Source organism: Copadichromis virginalis, linkage group LG2, assembly GCF_057382275.1.
Source record: "Copadichromis virginalis isolate Kocher_CV1m ecotype Utaka linkage group LG2, C_Virginalis_male_GT1.1, whole genome shotgun sequence".
Lineage (NCBI taxonomy): Eukaryota > Metazoa > Chordata > Actinopteri > Cichliformes > Cichlidae > Copadichromis > Copadichromis virginalis.
Genome location: NC_140619.1, coordinates 22,471,094 through 22,493,427, shown reverse-complemented (window position 1 = coordinate 22,493,427; position 22,334 = coordinate 22,471,094). Strand labels below are relative to the sequence as shown.

General features: G+C 41.2%; 1 protein-coding gene across 1 annotated transcript in view; it reads left to right on the top strand.

The window, feature by feature from the left end:
• The window catches only part of gpc3 (glypican 3), a 155,535-nt gene that overhangs the window by 89,592 nt on the left and 43,609 nt on the right, over positions 1-22,334 (top strand). The window contains exons 3-5 of the mRNA XM_085473790.1: positions 113-798; positions 21,018-21,157; positions 21,638-21,763. Coding sequence (XP_085329916.1) covers positions 113-798; positions 21,018-21,157; positions 21,638-21,763 — 952 coding nt within the window. The remainder of the gene's footprint in view (positions 1-112; positions 799-21,017; positions 21,158-21,637; positions 21,764-22,334) is intronic.

The window sequence follows — 22,334 nt, the reverse complement described above, 5'->3', positions numbered from 1 at the left end:
GTTTGCTGAGAACTTTGAGGTAATTGTAGTGATTATTAAGGCGTGACTGAATGAAATTTTTGAGCTTTCAGAAGATGGCCTGACTGTCACCCTGTCTCACTCTTTCTTGCAGAGGCCTTTGACCTGGTGCTGCGCCACGGACGTAACTCCACCCTGACGATGCTGAAGTCAGAGTTCCCGACTCTTGCGAGCGGTGCCCAGAGCTATGTGGGGCAGCTGTTCCTGGACATGTCGCTTTACATCCTTGGCTCGGACTCCACAGTTGACCACATGGTGGCGGTGCTATACGGCCGCCTCTTTCCGCTCACGTACCGCCGCCTGCTGGGAGGCAGTGGCACCTCAGTGTCCGAGGAGTGTGTAAGAGGAGCTTGGAAGGACTCGGGAGCATTTGGTCCTTATCCTAAACTGATGATGACTCGACTCTCTCGCTCCCTCCTGGCCACACGAGTCTTCCTGCAGGCGCTGAACCTGGGCATCGAGGTCGTCAACACCACAGACCATCTGCGGCCCGGCCGAGAGTGCAGCCGGTCCCTGCTGAGGCTGTGGTACTGCCCGCACTGCCAGGGCATGCTGGGGCCGCCGGCCTGCAGAGGCTTCTGTCAAGCAGTGATGCACAACTGCCTGGGGGGAGCTGCAGAAGTGCAGCCTCATTGGAGGAGCTATATAGATGGACTGGGGAAGTTGGCTGGTGCCATGAGGGGAGAGCAGGATATGGAGGCTGTTGTTCTTAGACTGCCCACAATGATTAAACTGGCTCTCAAACACGCCGTGAATACCCGCAGCCACCTGAACACCCTGGTGAGTCCCGTACACTAACACACGTACACACTGTAAGATGTGCTTTTAAACTGAAGAGGAATAAATCCAGAGCGATGTCACAACTTGGACCTGCTTTATGGTCATCAAATGTGATTTGAGCTTGGTATTTATCATCCCTCTGCAAATGCAATGTTACTTTCTCCGTCTGCATTTGTTTGTATTCCCAATAAAACTTTCTTCGAGTCATCACTCGAATATGAAATTTGCTGCAGGCCTGATAAAAACCACGCACAGGGCCTTTTATTTATTTTTTCGCTTGTTGGTTTAGCTTTCCAGCCCCGCATGCTGCTGCCTATTTAAATGTTAAAGGTCTGCAGTATGGGGGCTCTGTTGTTGAAGTTACAACCTGCTAGAAGTCTGGTCTTTCATCTGAAACCCTACCAGAAAGGTCCCAGCAGCTTACAATACTTGCTGCTAGGGCTGCTCAATTAATCGAATTTTAATCACGATTACGATCTGGGCTTTCAACGATCATTAAAAATGACTGAGCCGATTATTAGCCCCTCCCTCCTGCTTTACTCTCGCACTGCTCCGTGTGGCAAATCGAGCGCACACAACAATTAAGAGCAGCGGTCCCCAGCCTTTTTTGCGCCACGGACCGGTTTATGCCCGACAATATTTTCATGGACCGGCCTTTAAGGTGTTGCGGATAAATACAACAAAATAATACTAGTACCGGTACCGAAAAAAATGAGATTTATTCATAACACATGTGAAAATACCGAGGAAAACTGAGTTAACGATAAAAACGATAACAAAATAACGCTGAAAACCGATAAAAACCCTGAAAACTATACATTTCACACCTGAGCCTCAACTCTCGCGGCCCGGTACCAAACGAGGTAAAAAAAACTTCAGTGGTGTGGAAACATTATGGGTTCGCGGAGTCAAACGTGGATCAAGTAGACATAGAGTGTAAACTTTGCTACAGTGTCGTAGCTGCACCACAGAGCAACACTGCAAAGTTCACTAAACATAGATGTTTACATTTTTCATTTATTTTTTATATTGCGAACATTTGCACTGTTATCAGTATTTGCACACTATTTTATATTATTTTTTGACAGTCTTTAAAGTCATTATTCAATACATTGTTATTGTTAAATAAATATCGTCAAATAATCGAGATCTCAATTTCAGTGAAAATAATCGTGATTATCATTTTTGCCATAATCGAGCAGCCCTAGTTGCTGCTTTGAACACTACGAGATGAGATGTTGCTAATCAAGGCAGCAATCATCTCATTTTGATCTCAGCAGGTTGGAAGAGAACACAGCTACAAATATCACCTCAGTTGTGGCCATGAGACGAAAACACTTGATAACCTTGTTTATCTGGATTTTCAGTTTCGAGATGATTTGAATAAATTTCTCTGAATGTTGTTTATTTGCTTGTTTTCTGGCCTATAGCGCATAATCACTGCAGTCCTCTCACTGAGCCGACCCACTTTCCTTCTGCGCACATTAAAAGACTGCAAATGATTCATTTATATTATTCTATAGTGTTTTAATTTTACCTGAACTCTTGGTATACCTATAGCAGTAATGTGAGAGTCTACATATTTTTTTCACCTTTGATTTCACTAAATCTCTAATCGTGCGAGCAGAGATTTGGTGACACCTCCCGCTGTAGTATCACACTGATAGTATGTATGCTTGTAACCACATTAGACCCGCTGAGTCACATCCTTTTTCAGCGTTCGGTGCTGAAGAAGACAGGCTGAGACGTTTCTTCTGCCTAAGACAGCAGGCTGCAACACATTACTTCTCCACATCCAAAGCAAAAATGCACTTTGGGTGGAACTGCATTAAAAGGAGAAGCAACAAGCAGGCAAGAGAGGGATGAAGACTAGCACGTATCAGACAGATGCTCCCAGCACGTCTCTCTGAAACTTGTCTCTCACTTCTCAGCAGCGGTGACCCGTTATGTGTAGCGTTAACTGCAATAAAACCATCAAGTTGGTTCTTAGCCCACATGCGAAGTCAGACAGAACTGCTTATGAAATATGAAAGGCCCTTTCTGCTGGGGTTACAGAGCTGGATGTGCTTTTTCTCCTGGATATCTGCTGAACTTTTCACTCTCACACCCTGAATCCCCACAGTGACCAGGTTTTCACTCTGAACCCATCATTTATTAACGCACAGGTTGACCTCACTTACTCTGCAGTGTGAGGGTGTGGCTGCATCTATGAATCACTGACTTGTGGGGGAAAGCTCACTTTCTTCTGTGTGTGTGTTTGAGATGGATTTTTTTATTTTTTTATTCTTGTCTGTGGTACTTAAGACTCCAATTCAAATCATCATGACGTTACATTGTGTTTATGAGTCTGTGTCCTGTATATGAGGCAGAACGGGGCTGCTGTGACAGTGTATTCACTGACTCGGTGAAAAAGTGTGTGTGTGTGAGAGACAGAGGATGTGAACGTCATCTCGCTCCTTTCTTAGTGTCACAGAAGGGACAGAGCTATTGTCTCTCTCAGGGCTAATTGTGTCACACTAAAGAGCCTCACCCAGAGTTAAACACCTAAATGAAGGACCACTAACTACAGTGGTGTCAGGGTTTTTTCACCTGTATAGACGACCTGCTGAGCTTAAAATTAACTGACTTTAAGCATAGCATGGTTGTTGGTGCCATAAACAGCTGATCCACTGGGTTTTTTCTTGCACTACCATCTCTAGGGCTTACAGCGAAAGATCTGAAACAGAGAAAACATTCGCTGAGCAGCAGATCTCTGGGTGAAAGTTTTTCATGCAGAAGTCAGAGGAGAATGGCCAGATTGCTTCAAGCTGAGAGGAACAGTAGCTGAGTTACCACCTTGTTTGTAGGCTCTTCTACATACTACCAAGGTGTGCAGAAGAGCATCTCTGAACACACAAAACACTGAACCTTGAATGAGAAGAAGACCAAACTGGGTGTCAACTAAGAACAGGAAACTGAGGCTACCATTCACACAGACTCATCAAAATTGGGCAATAAAAGTCTGATGAGTCTCGATTTCTGTTGCTACATCCGGGTGGTAGGGTCAAACTTTGGCATGAAACATAAAAGCATGGATCTATCCTGCCTTGTATCAGCGGTTCAGCCTTCGCCTGGTGGTTTAATAGCGCAGGCGATATTTTCTTGGCATACTTTGGCTGCCTTAGTATCAGTTAAGCACCATTAAAATACCACATTCTTCCTGATTATTGTTGCTGACCTCGTCCATCCTTTTATGACGTCAGTGTACCCATCTTCTGATGGGCCTATGCACCATATCACAAAACTCAAACAATCCCAAACTGGTTTCTTGAACATGAAAATGAGCCCTATGGTGAAAAAGCTCCCTCCCAACAACCAACAAGCAGCTTTATAGTTTATCCTGTTTGGTAACATGTAGAACATCAGCTATAAGAAGAATGATAAGAGAAAAAGCGAAAAGCAGTAAAAAAGTTTTTTAAATGAGAAGAATATACAGAATTGCAGGCAGGTGACAAACATGGTGACACCCAGAGACAGCTGTGGCTGCAGGGACTGGTTTCATGTTGTCTAACCAGCTGTGCGGTTCTTTTTAAAATCTTGATGGAATTTCTTCAAGGTAGTTAAAGATGACCGTTTTGTGGTCATTACACTAACTTTTTTATTGTCACCCCACAAAACAAAAACAAATGCATGCACTATTTCTTTAATTACAAATTTTGCCACAAGATCACATGATGACGAGGTGACAGCAATTTAAAAGGTTGAAAGTAAATCGTGGACATAAAGCGTGGATGTAAACGGCAACATGATTGTTTGGATGGATTTTCAGATATGATGTACCTTTGAAGCCCAGTTTTCACTATAAATGAAACAGATGGAAAAATTTGAATTTTCAGAAATGTTTATTCGTCATGGAAACTAAAACTGTTGGCAGAGCTGTCAAAAATGTAACCTGAATTAAATGGTGACTTGTTGGGGATAGATTGATTGTCCACCACAGCCTATCAAAATCATTTGCAGGGATACCAAACAGGAAGTGAGTTCATATCACAGTAATGCTTTGATCTGTGGGTCATGGATTTGGGCGCTTACAGCTTACAGCCATGTTTTTAACATGATCAAATAAAACTCGCTGCAGCTGCGTTATCAAATAACTTTGATTTCTAATCTTTTTAAAAAAATCACAGCCGTGGTGATTTTTTCACTAAGAGGAACCCTTAAGTAATATTCTCGTGATACAATATTTTGTACAACAGCCTAATGGATCTACCGTGCCTTGTTTTGGGGTTTCATGTGATTCTACATGTGGTGCAGTTGTCGTAGCGATCTCACACTTAACCTTCCCGCCAGTCAGAGTGCAGACCCCTGTTACTAAGGGCGACAGACGGATCGACCCTATCTGAGTAAGAGAGTCCTCAAGGTGCGAGAGAGACATCTCTTCTCCGCTCTGCGAGCTTGAAACATGTAACTCTGCTGGCGAGATGACCACTCATCGTCCGCCAGCCCACTCCTTGGCATGTTAACATTCATTTCCTCCAACTCCAGCGTGAATCAGCCAATGTTCAGAGAGACGGAGAGGGCAGCCAAGAGCCCTGCAGCTCCAATCTATTCCCCTGTCAACTTCCCACCCTTCTCCTGGAGTTTGATGTCATCCACCTCCGTCTCCACATCTCATCCTCAACATCCCCCCCCCCCCCCCCCCCATTTATTTCTTTTCCTCTCTTTTATTTTTTACGCACTGCTGTGAAAGACGATGCATGATTTATGAAGCTCTATTTTTACCAGTTACCGAGGAGAAAGAAAGGAGAGAAAGAGGGGACAAAGAGACGGAGAGACGAAAGAATAGAGTGGGAGGGGGGAAGTGTGTGAAGAGCAAGCCCAAGGGGAAGGAGGACAGGAGAGTGTGGAGGAGACATCCATCACCCCTCGACCCCTCGGCTGAAAATGAAGACGGGAAGTAGGTTGAGACAGAAATATGATGGATCTGACCAAGATTAGAGGAGATATACTGCGGAGTACATGACTTATGTGTTGTTATACACTCAATGCAGCTGGGTGCTTAGTTTTAAGTCTAATATCAAATAGCTCTTTGTGTGCCTGTTGCAGTTTTTGTCAATAACACACTCTTTTCATCAGCTGTCTTTATTTGGTGGCTTTCCCATTGTGCTCACACATATCAGAGGCAGATCAAATCACATCCAAACTGTTGCTTCAGCGAGAAAACAAGAAAACTAATTAAATCTTCGCTGCATTTTTATTGCCTATTAATCCGTTCGAACAAGTGCGAAACTACTGCAGAGAAACGGGAAGCGCAGCCAGCTCTGAAACCGTTGATACCATCAGAGCCAGCATCCAGCCAATCAGATTTCCAAACGCTCCAACATATTTCTAATTTATCAGCTATTTCTTAGTTATTTATCTAGTCGTGTTTAAATATTTAATTGATGCATAATTAATAAAAGTCATGTTTAACTGTTCAATGCAAATTATAGAAGATGATTTGGGATGTTTAAAGGTCCCAGAGGGATCATTCTGTAGCTTAACACTGTAAATTATGATAGATTTTTATCACTCACCAGCCCCTTCTTTAGATACATCTTACTAATACCAGGGTTGCTTTAAATCTTCACACCACAGGTGGTGGATTTTGGTCCATACTAACATGACAGCATCACACTGCAGATTTGTCAGCTGCACGTTCACGATGCAAATCTCCTGTTCCACCACATCCCAAAGGTGCTCTGTTGGCTTGAGATCTGTGACTGTGGAGGCCATCTGAGTACAGTGAAGTCACCGTAATGCTGAAGCCAGCAGGCCACAGCCAGGCTCCACCATCAGCCAGCAGGCCACAGCCAGCAGACCCAGCCAGGCTCCACCATCAGCCAGCAGGCCTAGCCAGGCGCCATCATCAGAAATTCCGCTTCCGGGTCCTTCGTGGTGGCCGCCTCGTGCTCTCGCTTCAGTATGCCACCCAAGAAAGGCCCAACACCAGAGGAGGTTGAGGACATTAAAACCTCCCTCGGAGCGCTGTGCGGAGACGTGGCCGCAGTCAGGGCACAGCAGGAGCTGCTTCTGGGGCTTCTGGAGGAGGTAAAACAGCTACGCCTCCAAAATGCCGAGAAGGACAGACGGATCATGGATCTCGAGCGGCGGGTGGATGAGATGGAGCAGTACACCCGTACGAACGACGTGGTCATCAGCGGTATTAAAATCAAGCCGCGCTCGTACGCGCGCGCGGTGGCCGGGAACGTCGGGGAGCCCAGCGACGAGGAGACCCGCTCGGTGGAGCAACAGGTGGCGTCCTTCCTCCAAAGCAAGGGGATAGAGATGGACCTGGAGCACATAGAAGCATGTCACTCACTGCCCAGGAGGAGTGACAGACCGCCGGCCGTCGTTATGAGATTTGTCAATCGGAAGAACAAGGTCGCACTGCTGAAACAAGGACGCAAACTGAAAGGCACGGACGTTTTCATTAATGAGCATCTGACACGAAAAAACGCAGACATCGCGAGGAAGGCAAGGCAACTGAAGAAGAACGGTAAAATACAACATACATGGGTAACAAACTGTAAGATTTTCATTAAGCTAAACGGGACACCAGAAGAGGCAAAAGTACTGATAGTGAGGAACATGGAGGATCTGGACAAGTATAACTGACACCAATGTATCAATTACTCCAGGAAATGACATGGACACGTTGAAATTAGTTCTTCAACAGAAAGTAATTGATCTAGATTGTGAATATAAGGAGCATAATATAATAGATCCAGAAATAGATTCTGAAAGTAACTTTCTCTCTTCTTTTGTTAAAAATTGTAATTATTTCACTCAGGAACAATATGAAAAAGAAATTAACCTAGACGGGAAGCTCTCATTAATTCACTTTAACAGCAGAAGTATGTACTCTAATTTTGATTTCATTAAGGACTATTTGCAACAATTTTCTCGCCCCTTTAGTGTTATAGCCATCACTGAAACTTGGTTCAATGTCGATAAAGGAATAGATTTTTGTTTGAATGGATATGATTTAAAATACATGAATAGATTAAATAAGGCGGGCGGCGGGGTTGCTATATATGTTCATAACTCTATAAAATATAATGTTGTAACAACTATGTCTATGGCTATTGATGGAACTTTGGAATGTTTGACTATTGAGATTATGAATGAAAAAAAGAGAAATGTTATAATAAGTTGCATATATCGGACACCCAGTTCAAGTATTGACACTTTTAATGAATGGATAGAAAAAACGTTTGCTTCGGTGAACCAAAAATTACTATTTATCTGTGGTGATTTTAACATTGATTTGCTAAATCCAACAAGGTTAAAAGCCATTGATGACTTTACTGACACAATGTACAGCTTATCACTATATCCAACAATAACAAAGCCAAGCAGAATAACATCACATAGCGCCACTATTATTGACAATATTTTTACTAATGTCATGGATTTCCAAATTAATAGTGGCCTGCTTGTCTGTGATATAACTGACCACTTACCAGTTTTTACTTTGTGTGACTGTGATTTAAAAAAAATAGGTACCAAGATCATGATAGCAAAGCGAACAATAAATGAAGAAGCAATTCATGCCTTCAATTTCGATTTAGCACAACAAGATTGGAGTTCGGTGTATGAAGAGTCAGATGTGGACGAGGCTTATGATAATTTTCTAGATATTTTTACTATGTGGTACAATAAACATTGTCCTGTAAACGAACACATGACAAAGAAAAAAAAGATAAAAAGTCCTTGGCTCACAAAAGGAATTATTAATGCTTGCAAAAAGAAAAACAATCTGTATAAACAGTTCATCAAAGTAAAAACAAAAGAAGTGGAACAAAGATATAAAGCATATAGAAATAAATTGACTGATATTATAAGAACGAGCAAACAACTTTATTATAGAAGAAGATTATATGAAAATAAAAACAATATAAAAGGAACTTGGGATGTGTTAAACAACTTAATTAAACAAGGATCTTCTGGAACATCATATCCTGAATATTTTACTGATGCAAATGGTGAAAATCACAACATGAGTAATATTGTCGATGGGTTCAATAAATTCTTCATAAATGTTGGCCCTGAACTAGCAGCGGACATCCCGTGTCATAAAAATGAAAATATCAGTAATATAAAATCAAATCCCTTTTCACTGTTCCTCTCAGCTACAAATGAGCAAGAAGTAATAAATATCACATTAAAATGTAAAAGTAAGTCTTCAATGGATTATCATGACATAAATATGTCTGTAGTTAAACAGGTTATTCTGAATATTGCTAGTCCCTTAACATATATATGTAATTTATCATTTCAGTCCGGTTGTTTTCCAAAAAAAATGAAAATTGCGAAAGTAATACCACTATATAAAAGTAATGACAAACACAGTTTTACCAATTATAGGCCTATTTCTCTACTGCCTCAATTCTCAAAAGTTCTAGAAAAACTTTTTAATTCAAGATTAGAAAAATTCCTTGAAAAACATCAAATAATAAATGTTGGTCAGTATGGTTTCAGAACACAAAGAACCACTTCAATGGCGATAATTGAGGCAGTAGAAGAAATTACTGATACACTGGATAAAAATAAATATGCAGTTGGTATTTTTGTTGATCTCAAAAAGGCCTTCGACACAATCAATCACTCAATTTTACTGGATAAATTGGAAAGATATGGTATTCGAGGGAAAGCTGGTAACTGGTTAAAAAGTTACCTAACGGGTCGGGAACAATATGTTAGCATAGGGCATTACCATTCAGAGAAACTTGGTATTACATGTGGTGTTCCCCAAGGGTCAGTGTTGGGACCAAAACTTTTCAATGTATACATAAATGATATTTTTGATGTTTCTCAAGTACTTAAACTCATACTGTTCGCAGATGACACCAACATATTTTTCAGTAGCGATGATTATACTGATCTTGTAATGACCGTAAACAGGGAGCTAAAATTAATAAAAAAATGGATGGACATAAATAAATTATCATTAAATATAAATAAAACTAAAGCAATGTTTTTTGGTAATTTAAAATATAATATAGAATTACCAATTATCATTGAAGGTGTACCAATTGATAATGTGAGTGAAAACAAATTTTTGGGAGTTATAATTGATAACAAAATTTCATGGAAACCCCACATCAGACACATAAAAACCAGTTTTGAACAAAGTGAAACAATTCCTTGATAAAGATGCACTTCGTACTCTGTACTGTACCCTGGTTCTTCCATATCTTACATATTGTGTGGAAGTGTGGGGAAATACATATAAAAATACAACTAATCCATTAGTCACAGTACAGAAACGAGCACTGCGTATTATTCACAAGGCTGGTTATCTAGATCATACTCACAAATTCTTTCTTCAGGCAAAGTTACTTAAATTCCAGGATCTGGTTAATTACAATACATCCATAAGTTTGTATAAAGCTTTTACTAAACTTTTACCGGCAAATTTACAAACTAGATTTGAAATTCGAGAAAAGGTTTATAATGTGAGAGGCTTTGGAGAATTCAAATTACCCAGAACTCGAACAACCCGTAAAGGCTTTTGTGTGTCTGTATGTGGTGTGAAAATCTGGAACAGTCTGAGTTTACAATTGAAACAATGCAAAAATATTCATAGATTTAAATTTCTCTACAAACAGTTGGTCTGGTCACAGTATACTCAATGATGGGTTTTAGTGTGCTCTGTAATGTCTGTCCTCTTACCATTGCTGGTATGGATTCCAAAATAAAAAAAAAATAAAATAAAGTGTGCGTATGTATGTACATATATGTACTTGTGTGTGTAGATATATATGTATGTATATGTATGTGTGTTTGTTACTTGTAGTTATTACTGCCTGTTACCTGTGGTAATGCAATTTATAATTTATATATTCTGTATTCAGTTATGAAGGCTCTAATTGTTGGTTGCGAGCTGCCGCTTAGATGCTTGTATGTGCCCGGAGCTGTTGATGGGTCTGTATGCAATGATGGGCGTAGCTGCGGGAAGTTTATTGTTTTTTTTGTTGATGAGTGAGTATAGGGGTGGGATTTAATAAGTTTTCTTCGTCCCACTACTTTTTCAGGCAATTTTTGTTTTTTGTTTTGTGTATTTTATGTTCAATATAGGTATTTGTTGTGCCTGAAAATGAATAAATAAATGAAATGAATGAATGAAATGAAATGAAGAAACCAGGTTGATATGATTTGAGTTTTGTGATATGCTGTGAAATCCTGCTGGGAGCAGCCATCAGGAGATACTATGCATAACGACAAGATCAGCAACAATACTGTAGTAGGCTGTGGCATTTAAAAGATGGTCAGCTGGTACTACGGGACTTAAAGTCTGCCATGAAAATGTGGCCCACACCATTATACCTCTACCAACCTGAACATTAACACAAGGTAGGATGGATCCATGCTTTTATGCTGTTTGCATAAAAGATGTTGCAGTGTTTTCCCAGTCTTCTGTTGTTTGGTGAGCCTGTGTGAACTATACTCTTAGTTTCCTGTTCTTAGCTGAAACGATTGGCATCTGCTGTGGTCCTCTGCAGCTGAAGCCCATCTGCTTCAAAGTTTGTTGTTTAGAAGCTCTTCTGCATACAGCAGGGAATGCAGAAGAGCATACAAGCCTCACCGCATTCTATCTATTCTCCTCTGAGCTCTGACATCAACAAGACATTTTCAGCCAGAAACTGCGGCTCACTGGAAATTTTGTTTTTCAGACCATTGTCTGTAAACGCTTCTGATGCTCAGTTTGAACTTCAGCAGGTCATCTTAAATCCACTGATGTGCTCTCATGTTATTGGCTGATTAGATCTTTGTATTAATAAGCAGTCAAACAGGCATACCTAATAAAGAGGCTAGAGAGTGTGTATCTGTAAGCCATGATAAGGAAGCCCAGCAGTTGAACTAAAATTCTTCTTGTGCTACTGGTCAGCCATGTTGGAACATGTCTGAACTATTTTGAGCTGTTTTAACTACTAGTTGAATTAAATGAATTGTGTGCAGAGTACCAGTCAAGTTTGACAAACATTAAAATGTTCCACTGACTTTCATTAAAACAATGTTTTTTCCACACAAGTTGAACTTGTAGATTGCATCAGACCGAAGCCGTGGCTGGAAGCTCTGATAGGAAATCTTCTGTGTGTTCTTGCTTATTGCAATGACCTGAGCAGTGGTCAGATTATGCAGAAGTGCCTATAGACACTGCGTTTAGGGTTAAAACATCAAATCTCATATTCTGTTTGGAGGCTCATCTGTTGTCATTGATTGGCTGTAACAGATAAATGGCTTTGAAAATCTAAAATCCGTCTGATAGTTTTTGTGAGACTTAAAGATCAGTTGTTAAAAAATTGTGGCCTTTTTGATTCAAAGGGGAGGTCACATCAATCAATTTGACCAGATACAAAAATTACTTCCAGCTAATTAACACCTTTCCAGTTATTGCAGCACCCTCCAAGTAGTGACGTTTTTTGTTTTTTTGATCTAGCAATACAAAGTTTGCTTTTGCTAAACTGCAGAACGGCTTTGATTGTGACCTCATTTCATGTCTGCCACTTTTCACTGTGATTGTGATTGGCTGTGTGTGGCTCAAAAATCGATTTGATAACTTTAATGAGACATTTATGAGGCTTGCTCTGAAGATCTCTGTGCTGGTTTTTCTAAAGATTGGGAAGAAAAATTATGATTTTTTTTTCTTTTTTCATGAGATAAAATGTGATGGAAATGCTTTGAACTCTGCTTGATCCAAGGAGTCCAACAGTACCTCGTTTTTGAAAACTAGGCACATGGTTCAATAGTTTAACTCCAACCGAATGGTGATGCCGGGGTGCTTGATGTGCATACATGAAAAGAATTAAGAGACTGTCCACAGTTAATACTCTTTATTTTCAAAACTCTTTATTATATGACTCTGGGTGGCTGGATTTCAGAGAAATAAAAAGGAGGAAGAAGATAAAGATGAATAAGAAATGACAGAAACAGCGGCGGGTCCTGTGCAGGCTTTTGTTTGTTTAGCTGAGCTTTAATAACAAATGACTAATTCTCTAATTTAAAAATTAATCAAAACCAACTCGGCTTTTAAGTCTAATTCCCTTTCTGGTCATCACTTGTATGTTATATAATTATTTATAATATGGATACAAATTTCAATTTGAACAACATCCTTCTCACTAAAGAGCCATTTATCAAATGCTTTCCCCATGCAGGCAATTAGCTCCTCGTTGCAGGGGGCATCTATCACATTTCTTGGACTTGTTTTCCATCTTACTTGAATAAAACATCAGGATTTACACCCACCCCCCCCCCCACCCCCCACCCCCTTGATCTGCATTGGGACAGTGTTGATAAAATCAAAAATACATCATGCTTTAATAGCTTTTCACAGTCTCCGAATGCTTCAGGAATAGTAGCACCGTGAGTCAGGAGTGTGAAATCCATTTTTCCAAAGAGTGTCTCCATACGCGTGATTCACAAACAAGTTTCATTTTAAATTAAACTGTCAGCTGTACATTATCTGTTTTAGACATTAACATCCTCCTTTCAGCTCAGCGTTTAGTCACTTGTGTGTTTTTAGCACTGATAGTTTTGCTACGGGATTTCTGTGTTCACTGGTCCATGTGCGCTTTACATTACTGCTCACATTTCCCACACTTCACCTCTGGCTCAGAAAGTCCCAACCAGAGGGTACATGTACCCCCTGGGGTACCTCTGGAACTGCCAGAGGGTAGACTGTGGAGTAGCTCAGCTAATTTGAAAAAAAGTTTAAAAAAAATGCAACACAGACAGTATATGTGGGCAATTTCACCAATAGGTCAGCATGCTGGAACTTTTAAAATGATGCTTCACCTTTGAAAGATATCTGTAGATATTTATACGGCACACATTACAGTGAGAGCGAGAAACAGGAGTCAGGAGCAGGAGTGATGCTAAGATAGCACGAGTGTAGATGTCACAGGGCGTGCGGGAGATTTATGAGCTCAGTTAGCTTTAGAGCATCTCCTCTGGTATAATGGCTGGTAACCATTAAGGAGAGAAAAAATAAGAAGAGGTTCAATAGTAGGATGCTTTCTCTTCTCAGAAATCTCAAAATGGATCATGTTTTAAGTGGTTAAGGTTTTGCTGTGCTAGCGAATCAAGCTAATAAGTCAGCCTCGGGCATACAGCGGAGCTTTATGTAATTCCTAACATTGATCACTACAACAGAGAAACACGGACCTGTGACATGTTTTTGAAAATTATTTTGAATGTGATCATAACATTTTCTGGAAACACACGTGAGCTACTGAAATCCTCCTGAGATCACAACAGTGATATCAGACAGAAATGAGAAAATCTGACAATAATAAAGAATAATTAATAATAATAGAAAAGTGATGATTTTTTTTATACATTTCCACTATAAAATAATGTCAAAATCTACGTACTAACAGTTCACTGTAAATTAATAAAAGTTCATCAAAATGCAAGAAATTAAGTAGAGCCCGACCAATATATCAGTCTAATATTAGACATTTGCTGATATGTCCGTATCGTACAGTGGCCCTGAGAGTCCAAACGGACTGCAACTTAAGAAAACACCAGCATTAAGAAAAACGCTGCAAAAGCACACAAAACACAACGGAAATAGGAAAAAAGAGATTTCCAAAAGCACAAGGGAAGTGTTTCTGGGGAGACAATAACCTGACGGACCAGTTGCAGGAACCAAAACATGCTAGGTAAGTATTTTTTAATCTGATGATTCATATAATACTGATGACGGATTTTTAGGCTAATAGTTAGGCTAACACACTTACCTCTCATCTTTTCTTTCCTCACAAAACCGATAGATCCTCCACTTCTGTGTCTCCCAGCGCAACTCTTAGCACATTTTGGTTCCTGCAACTGGTCCGTCGGGTTATTTTCTCCCCAGAAACACTTCCCTTGCGCTTTTGGAAATCTTTTTTCCTATTTCTGTTTTCTTTTTTTCTATTTCTGTTTTACTTTTCCTGTTTCCATTTTTGTTTTTTGTTTTCCTATGTGGTGTTTTCTTAAGTTGCAGTGCATTTGGCCTCTCAGGGCCACCATAGTATCGGCATTTATATTGACCAATAAGCAAAAAAACTAAAAAGTTAAAGTAAGACAGGAGAAATACTCTTCAACCATGTATTAGTGACAATAAAACAAAATTAATTTTAAAATGAATTGTTGTATTATTCTAGTAAATAATTACACATAACAAATGTTAGGGGAAATCTGCTTATATTTCACGTGTCTACAAGAAAGCATATCAGAAAATTGTTATTGGTCTGAAAAAATCCAATGTCAGTTGAGCTCTAAAGTGGAGTGTCTAATCACCATTTAATATGTCGAATGAAACCTACACTCACATAAAACTACGCAACGTTAGCTCAAGAGAGAGGGAGAAAATGACACCAGCTGGCAGGACGGGTTAAACGATGCCCCTCTCTAACAGTTCATGCAAGCACAGGGTCAACATGGGCATGCTTATGCTGTGAAGGATTTGCTTGCTCACGTCTGTTGTAATTGTAACTTGAACATGTTTGACAAAAATACGTTTTTTTCTGTGCTGGAAAGAAACCAGATCAGTTAAAGGACGATCTCAGGTGTGACTGCAGTGTAAAGAGGAAAAGCTTCGTTCCTGACAAATCTGTTAAAAAAAGCCTCAGTACATGTTTTTCCTAAATAAAATGCAAGCATAACAATACATTTCCCCCCCGAAGCCATTAGGTTGCTTCTGTCATACTCATTTCAAACACAGAGCCTGATAAACATCAGCGTTACCGTGTGAGCAATTGCTTCACTGTAAAGCTCTTCCTTCATAAAATCCAAGCCTCTGACCAGATATATACAGATAAGAACCAATGTGAGCTGACGGGCTGTTTTCATTCTCAGAAAAAAAAAACAGGCACCTAATAAGCTCTCAATCGTTGAATTTTGTGCACGTTAGCACGTTATGGTTGTGATATGGTCTGGGAACATGTGGGTAATAGTCACAAACTAAGGCTACGTTCACACTGCAGGTCTTAATGCTCAATTCCGATTTTTTGATCAAATCCGATTTTTTGTCTGCGTGTTCACACTACAAATAAAATGCGAAAGCAAACGCGCTCTAGTGTGAACGCTCAAAGCGGCCGCATGCGCAAAAGAAGACGTCACACACAACGCGGTGTGTTTAGACCCAGAGCAAACAATATTGTTTGACAGATGGCCGTTAATATGAAGACTTCGGACTTTACGTTTCCCAATTTTTGCTTTAAGTTATTTTGTTATTTACATAATAATGTAGATAACCTAATAATGATCCTTATTGCTGTTTAAGAGAGGAGCGGTGCTTCAAAGGATGGTTGCAGATTTCTGTCAGAATCTGCAGATTATACAGTACAAATAAAATGTTCACGTTTCTCCAACGTTGTCTTCCCAACAGTTTCACTGACATCTACACTGGATGGCCAGGAAGCGTTCGCGATGTCTTCTCTGGCGCTGATAATTGGCTTCAGTCTTGTGTCGGTGACGTAAAAGGCGGATTTAATGCGACCTGACCGTTCACACAGCAGTCGCTTTCTAAAACATCGGATATGTATCGGATTCAGTACCACATACGAAAGTGACCCAGATCGGATTTGAAAATATCGGATTTGCGCCGTTCACACTGTCATAGCATGATCGGATATGGGTCGCATAGGGTCAAAAAAGTCGGATTTGATGCGCTTTCACCTGCAGTGTGAACGTAGCCTTAAAGACACCTAATCCTACAACCTTGTAGCCATGAATTTATTAAGAGAGACCTCACAGTTATAAAAGATACGTCAATTGGTTTATAATGTGCCAATGAAAAATGAGTTATCTTATTTGAAGTCTGTTGTCTGTGTATAAACCAAGGTCGGGGCCAGTGAAAGAAACACTAACGTGCATGTGTAGTGAGCTGCACTCATGGTTCAGGAGCCACAATTAATATTGTAACACCTGAACTCCACAAGTTGAAATAGTTTGCTAAGAGAAAAGGATTTTAAATGCGCTCTAATAGTAACCACAGCTACGGTTAATCACAGCCACTTTAAATCACAGCGACTTCAGATCTTTGGCTGTGGTTGTGAGTCAGCCAGCAAAGACTGACGCAAGCAAAACTTTTGAATCAAACCCAAGTCCGACAATATCTTTCAGCCCGAAAGACTCGATGACGGTAAAAATAATAATAAAAATTGATTAAATAAGATTAAAATAGAGAGGAAATAGTTTTCTTGTTAATCTGGAAACATTTGTTATGATAACTCAGATGATAGCGATGATGATCTCGCAGCCTGAGATCATCTAATCAAAGGCTGTTGGGAGTCCCACAAACTCGTTTTAAGACCAGAGGTGATAGATCTTTTAGAGCGGTGGCCCCCAGGTTGTGGGATGCTCTCCCTCCATCATTACGTTGCCTTGATTGTATTTATTCTTTTAAAAATCAGCTTAAGACTCATTTATTTAGATTGGCTAAATAAATGACACAGCACAGCACAAATAAACACACAGCACAGACTTGTGCTGTGTGTTTGATTATTAATTTATTTTATGCATTTCTGTTTTATATTACTGTGAAGCACTTTGTGGTATTTATCCTGTGAAAAGTGCTATATAAATAAATTGATTTGATTTGATGATGTGTTCACTGAGCACGCATGATTTCCTCTGTGTTGAACAAAAGGAGATTCATTTGAAACCAGATATTTTCATGTAAAGACATAAATTAAATTGACAACAAAGCATGTTTAGCACTGTTGGCTCGCAGTGAGAGGTTCCTAGGGTTAAAAGAAAGTTAATGTTATTTGTCTCTGACATTCTTAATCTAAAAAAGTTTACTTCCTTAAATTAAAAACAAAAAACTGCTAATTTCAGCTCCTTTCCAGATGCCCTTCCTGACATAATTCCAAAGGAATTTGTGTTTCCTCCTGGCATCAAACCAGGAATCTTTTACTTAGGTTGGATAAAAGTGTAAACCACTATTGTGACAGTATGGAGTGACGAAGAGGACCCAAAATGCAGACACTAAGGAACGTGGAAGAAAACTTAACAGAAAGCGAGCCATTTATTAAGGCTGGGAAAAGATTACAAAACAAAAGTCAGAGGTGAAGCTAAACAATAACCTAAACTGGGGAAACTGAAGATAAACATAAAAATACCAAACCATGAAACTTGGTGTGGATACAAAGATACATGGAACATGGACAAGGGGAAGCAAAACTAGACACACTGCACATAGGACAAGGACTTTCACAATAAAACAGGAAACAGAGTGGAATGCAGACATGACAACACGAATGTGATAACATAGGACACACAGCATGAAACACATAAAGGGTGAGGGAAGCTTAAATACAGGGGTAGAAAACACAAGGGGAAATCTAATAAACAAATGAAGCTAACTTAAGGAACTTAAACATAAACATCAACATCCAAAAAAACTAAAACTTGAAACGCTGGGTCAACAGACGCAGGAACGTGACAGCTACACTATTTAGCCAATTTCTTCATAAAGTTTATACAAAAATAGAAATGAATTATTAAAAATGAAAATTTGCATATCAATTTAAAAAGCCCATGCAAGTGTAACATATAAAAATCAATGTGACTCCCTAATAATGAATAAAAAGTTGAACAAACAAAAACAAAGGTAAGCTGAGCATGTCAAGGACATAAAATCTATCATCAAATTTATGAGAAGGCCCTGCATTATAAATGGGTTTCTAATAGTGATTTAAAAGAAGCCACTGACCAAGTAGGCCAGAGTGAGTCTGGCAGGTCGTTCAACAATCGAGGAGCCCAAACAGAAAACGCTCGATCGCCATTTATCTTTAAACGTGAGGCTGGAACAGTTAGCGGGATCTCAGGCTGCACACAGGTCGGCACAAGAACAGCAGCTCTAGTGTGCACTCTGGAGCCAGGCCGTGAAGGGCTTTAAAAGGAGTCAGTAAAATCTTAAAATCAATTCTGAAACAAACGAGCAGCCATCGTAGACTCGTTAAAACTGACCTTGACGCCGCATCCTGAACAGTTTGAAGTCTATTCATTGATTTATGATTGATACCTCTTTAAAAAGGGCATTACAATAATGCAAAGATGACATAAAAGCATGAATTTATAGACAATCCAGATTTTTTTTTTTCTGTGTACAGTGTGTATTTCAGCAAAAGTTAGTTTCTATGCTGGTGACAGGAGGAGGATGGGGGCTGAGTGCTGACTCAGTCTGTCCCCTGAGCCTTGACTTCTCTGGAGCACGAGCATTACTCACTAAATTTTCTCCAGTATGTTGTTACAGCTGTGCGTGGCATCGTGCCATCCTATAACACTGATAGTATCGTCTTTGCTCCTGAAACCGTTTGCTTATTAAAAACTCCTCGCGATCATAATGAAAGCAAAAGCCCGATCTCACATTAGTCCCAGCGCTGTGTGCAATTCCATTGATTTGTTTGCGGTGCATCTCTACACCATGTTTGCACATGCTGAGACCAAAATGCAGGTGTGCCAGTGCAACCAAGTGTGGGCTGCGAGGTTTGTGTGACTCGTACTACTGGCCGCCAGCACCCCTCTCTTCCTCTGAGAGAAAGGCACAGGCTGCCCGGTGCAGATAAAAGTGTGCAGATATTTCTGAGCTGTCCCGCTGAGGCAGACTTTATCTGCAGACTCTCCTGTTGGTTGTGTTAGTCGAGCCCTGGGTAATATTAATACCCCACTAATGAGCCCCTTCCTTGAAGAATCCGGAAAACAATCGGCGGGGATGGGGTGGGGCTGTGTTGGCGTGCGTGCTGAATCAGTCCTCTCCCTTGTGCCACAACTTCCCTACGGCTTCCCGAGAATGCTCAAACAAAAAGGAGAAACGCAGCTCCGATCACATTAATCATGGCCCGTGGAAGCACCGGCAATTGCTCCAGGCGCACGAGAACAAAAGTATCGCACGAGGGGAAGATGTGGAAGGAGAGAGTGGGGTGGGAGAAGCAATGAGCTCAAATAGGTGTGTGTGTGTGTGTGTGTGTGTGTGTGTGTGTGTTATATCCCCTTAAGCACACGGTAGGGAAGATGGCTAGTCAGGGAAGCTGTGTAAATGCCTAGTGCAGGAGAACTCAGCCATCTGTGACTGTCAGGAGTGTGTGTGTGTGTGTGTGTGTGTGTGTGTGTGTGTGTGTGTGTGTGTGTGTGTGTGTGTGTGTGTGTGAGTCTCTAACACCATCCTTGGATGACAAGGCTGTATTGATTAACCCTGATGGTTCCGTGTTGCAGCCGATCAGCATTTCAGTGTGTCAGCACGCGTGCGATAAATGAGCGTATGCGCTGTTGTAAGATATGCAAGTGCTTGCAAAGAGTATATTATGTAGGCGTGTGTGTTTATCATGTTAATGGGATTAGGTGCATTATGCAAAAATGAATCATTGCATGAAATGATTCATTTTTGTTTATGCTGAAAAGATCTGTGTGCATGCATGCATTTCTCTGTGTGTGTGTGTGTGTGTGTGTGTGTGTGTGTGTGTGTGTGTGTGTGTGTGTGTGTGTGTGTGTGTGTGTGTGTGTTATGTGGCCTCGGTTAGCTCCAGATGAAGATGTCCGTCGCTGCTCTATCGGATCCCATCAGTATTCAGCGGCAGTGATGCCAGCCTTTTCACTTAAAGGGGAGCTGGGCACAATTAGCTGTTAACATTACATGGCAGAATTAAGCCCTGCCAGTATTCCCCAGGGAAATTAAACCACCGGCAAATCATTAAACCACAAGCTAAACATTAACAGGCCATTTGCATTTTTATTGCACCTGAAAAGAATGTGCCAGGTCCGTTATCTCTGAGAGACAGAGAAGGACTCCTTATTTATTATTGTTATGTTGTCTCTCGTGTGAAACACAATGGCATTTATACAGGAAAGAAGCAGCAAAATGAGAGGCTGGAGGGTTTTTTTTTTTTTTTTTGGAGTGTTATGATTACAAATTCGAACATGGCTGGCAGAGGATACAATGACTTGTTTGTTATGCAAATCCCGGTGCTTTCATCCCTCCCAAAAATAAACAATTCCAAACAGATGACAATTTGCAGAGGCGCTCAGCTGAGTAAGGCCGGCAGTTTGGTACTGACAGGCTCGTACCGTCTGCAGTGTCACCGCTGCTTGAATGAAGAGGCTTTTAGGAGCAGGAAGTGGATACAGTGCCACATAAGTGGTGATGAAGAGGTTCTGGGGAGAAGTGAGATCTTCCTTTCTAATCCCCTCTCTCTCTTGGGCAGGTGAGCGGGATGTGCGGACAAACTCCTCAGCGGGCCTCTCGCTCTGTCGGATCCCCTCCGTCCCAGCCTCCGGCCGCCGCAGCCCGTGGGGCTCAGCCGTCATCCTCGGACCCCGACGAGACGTTGGCAGACCTCCGCAGGTGAGGAAATCGGGCGCCAGGACAAGACCTCTTCCTATGATGAAGCGATTCTCTGTCTCTCCAGGGTGCCATGGGGGCAATATTTTTCCCTGACAGACAAATATTGCCCCTGACGCTGTCGACAGGTCCGCTCCTGCTTGCGCGCGATGCTTTGGCTCGGTCTCTCTCCGCTTGAGTATTTTTTTTTAGCACTTCTGATGCAGTAACAGGCTTAAATGAACAGTGTAATGACGCCCAGCGGGGGCTGCTGGCCTCAGCAGCACAATGGCCAGATTAATGTCAATTAGGAATAGAGACACTGCTCATTTTGGCCTCTTTTATTCTCTCCTTCTCCAGGGGGATCTAATCGAGTTGCTTTCGCTGCTATCAAGCTGAATTCCCTCTCTTTCACTTTCCCTGCCTCCTTTCGCTGCTGTTTTCTTCTCCGCTCACTAACAATGGTGTTAACTGACGTTTGTATTCTTTGCCTTTGTGTTTCAGGGACTTCATAACCAGCCTGAGAGGCTTCAGCTCCTTTTATAGTGGTCTCGGGGAGGCCTTATGCAGCCGCGAGCCTGCTCCAGTGAACCACTCCCTCTGCTGGAACGGGCAGGAGATGACAGACAGGTAAGGCGGGGGTCTGGTTTTTGTTTGCAGACTGCGAATCAGCACTTCACAGTTTATTGGCTCTCTCTAAATGATCGCTTATGCAAACACTTTGCTCCCATTCTTGAATTCCCAGCCCTCTAGCTTCACATCTAGGAGTGTAGGTGAACTGAAGGGCAAGTTTTCCCAGAGCTGATGAGCTTCCCACAAGGCCCCCCCACTCCCACCGTCTCACCCACTGAGTGCGAGTGTAAATCTTGACTTTGGCTCTATGGGATGTTATTAATGTCAGGAACACTGTCACCTTCTTCTCGCTTAGTTAATTGCCGTTTCGATCGCTCTCTCCTCCTTCATCCAGCGTCTCCTGTGCACCCCGCAGAACAGCATTCGGTTTCCACAATATTTTATTTCACCCCTGTCCTTTGGCTTCACACATCACAACTCTCAGCGCTCTTTCCGCCTGCACCGTCAGCTGGCCCCGATTTCAATTTGGCTCACATAGTTACAGATATCATAGGATTTTTAGGCTTTTAAATCATGTGTGGAATTAAATCAGTGTAGATGCACAAATTCTAGTATAAAAGCACTGGGG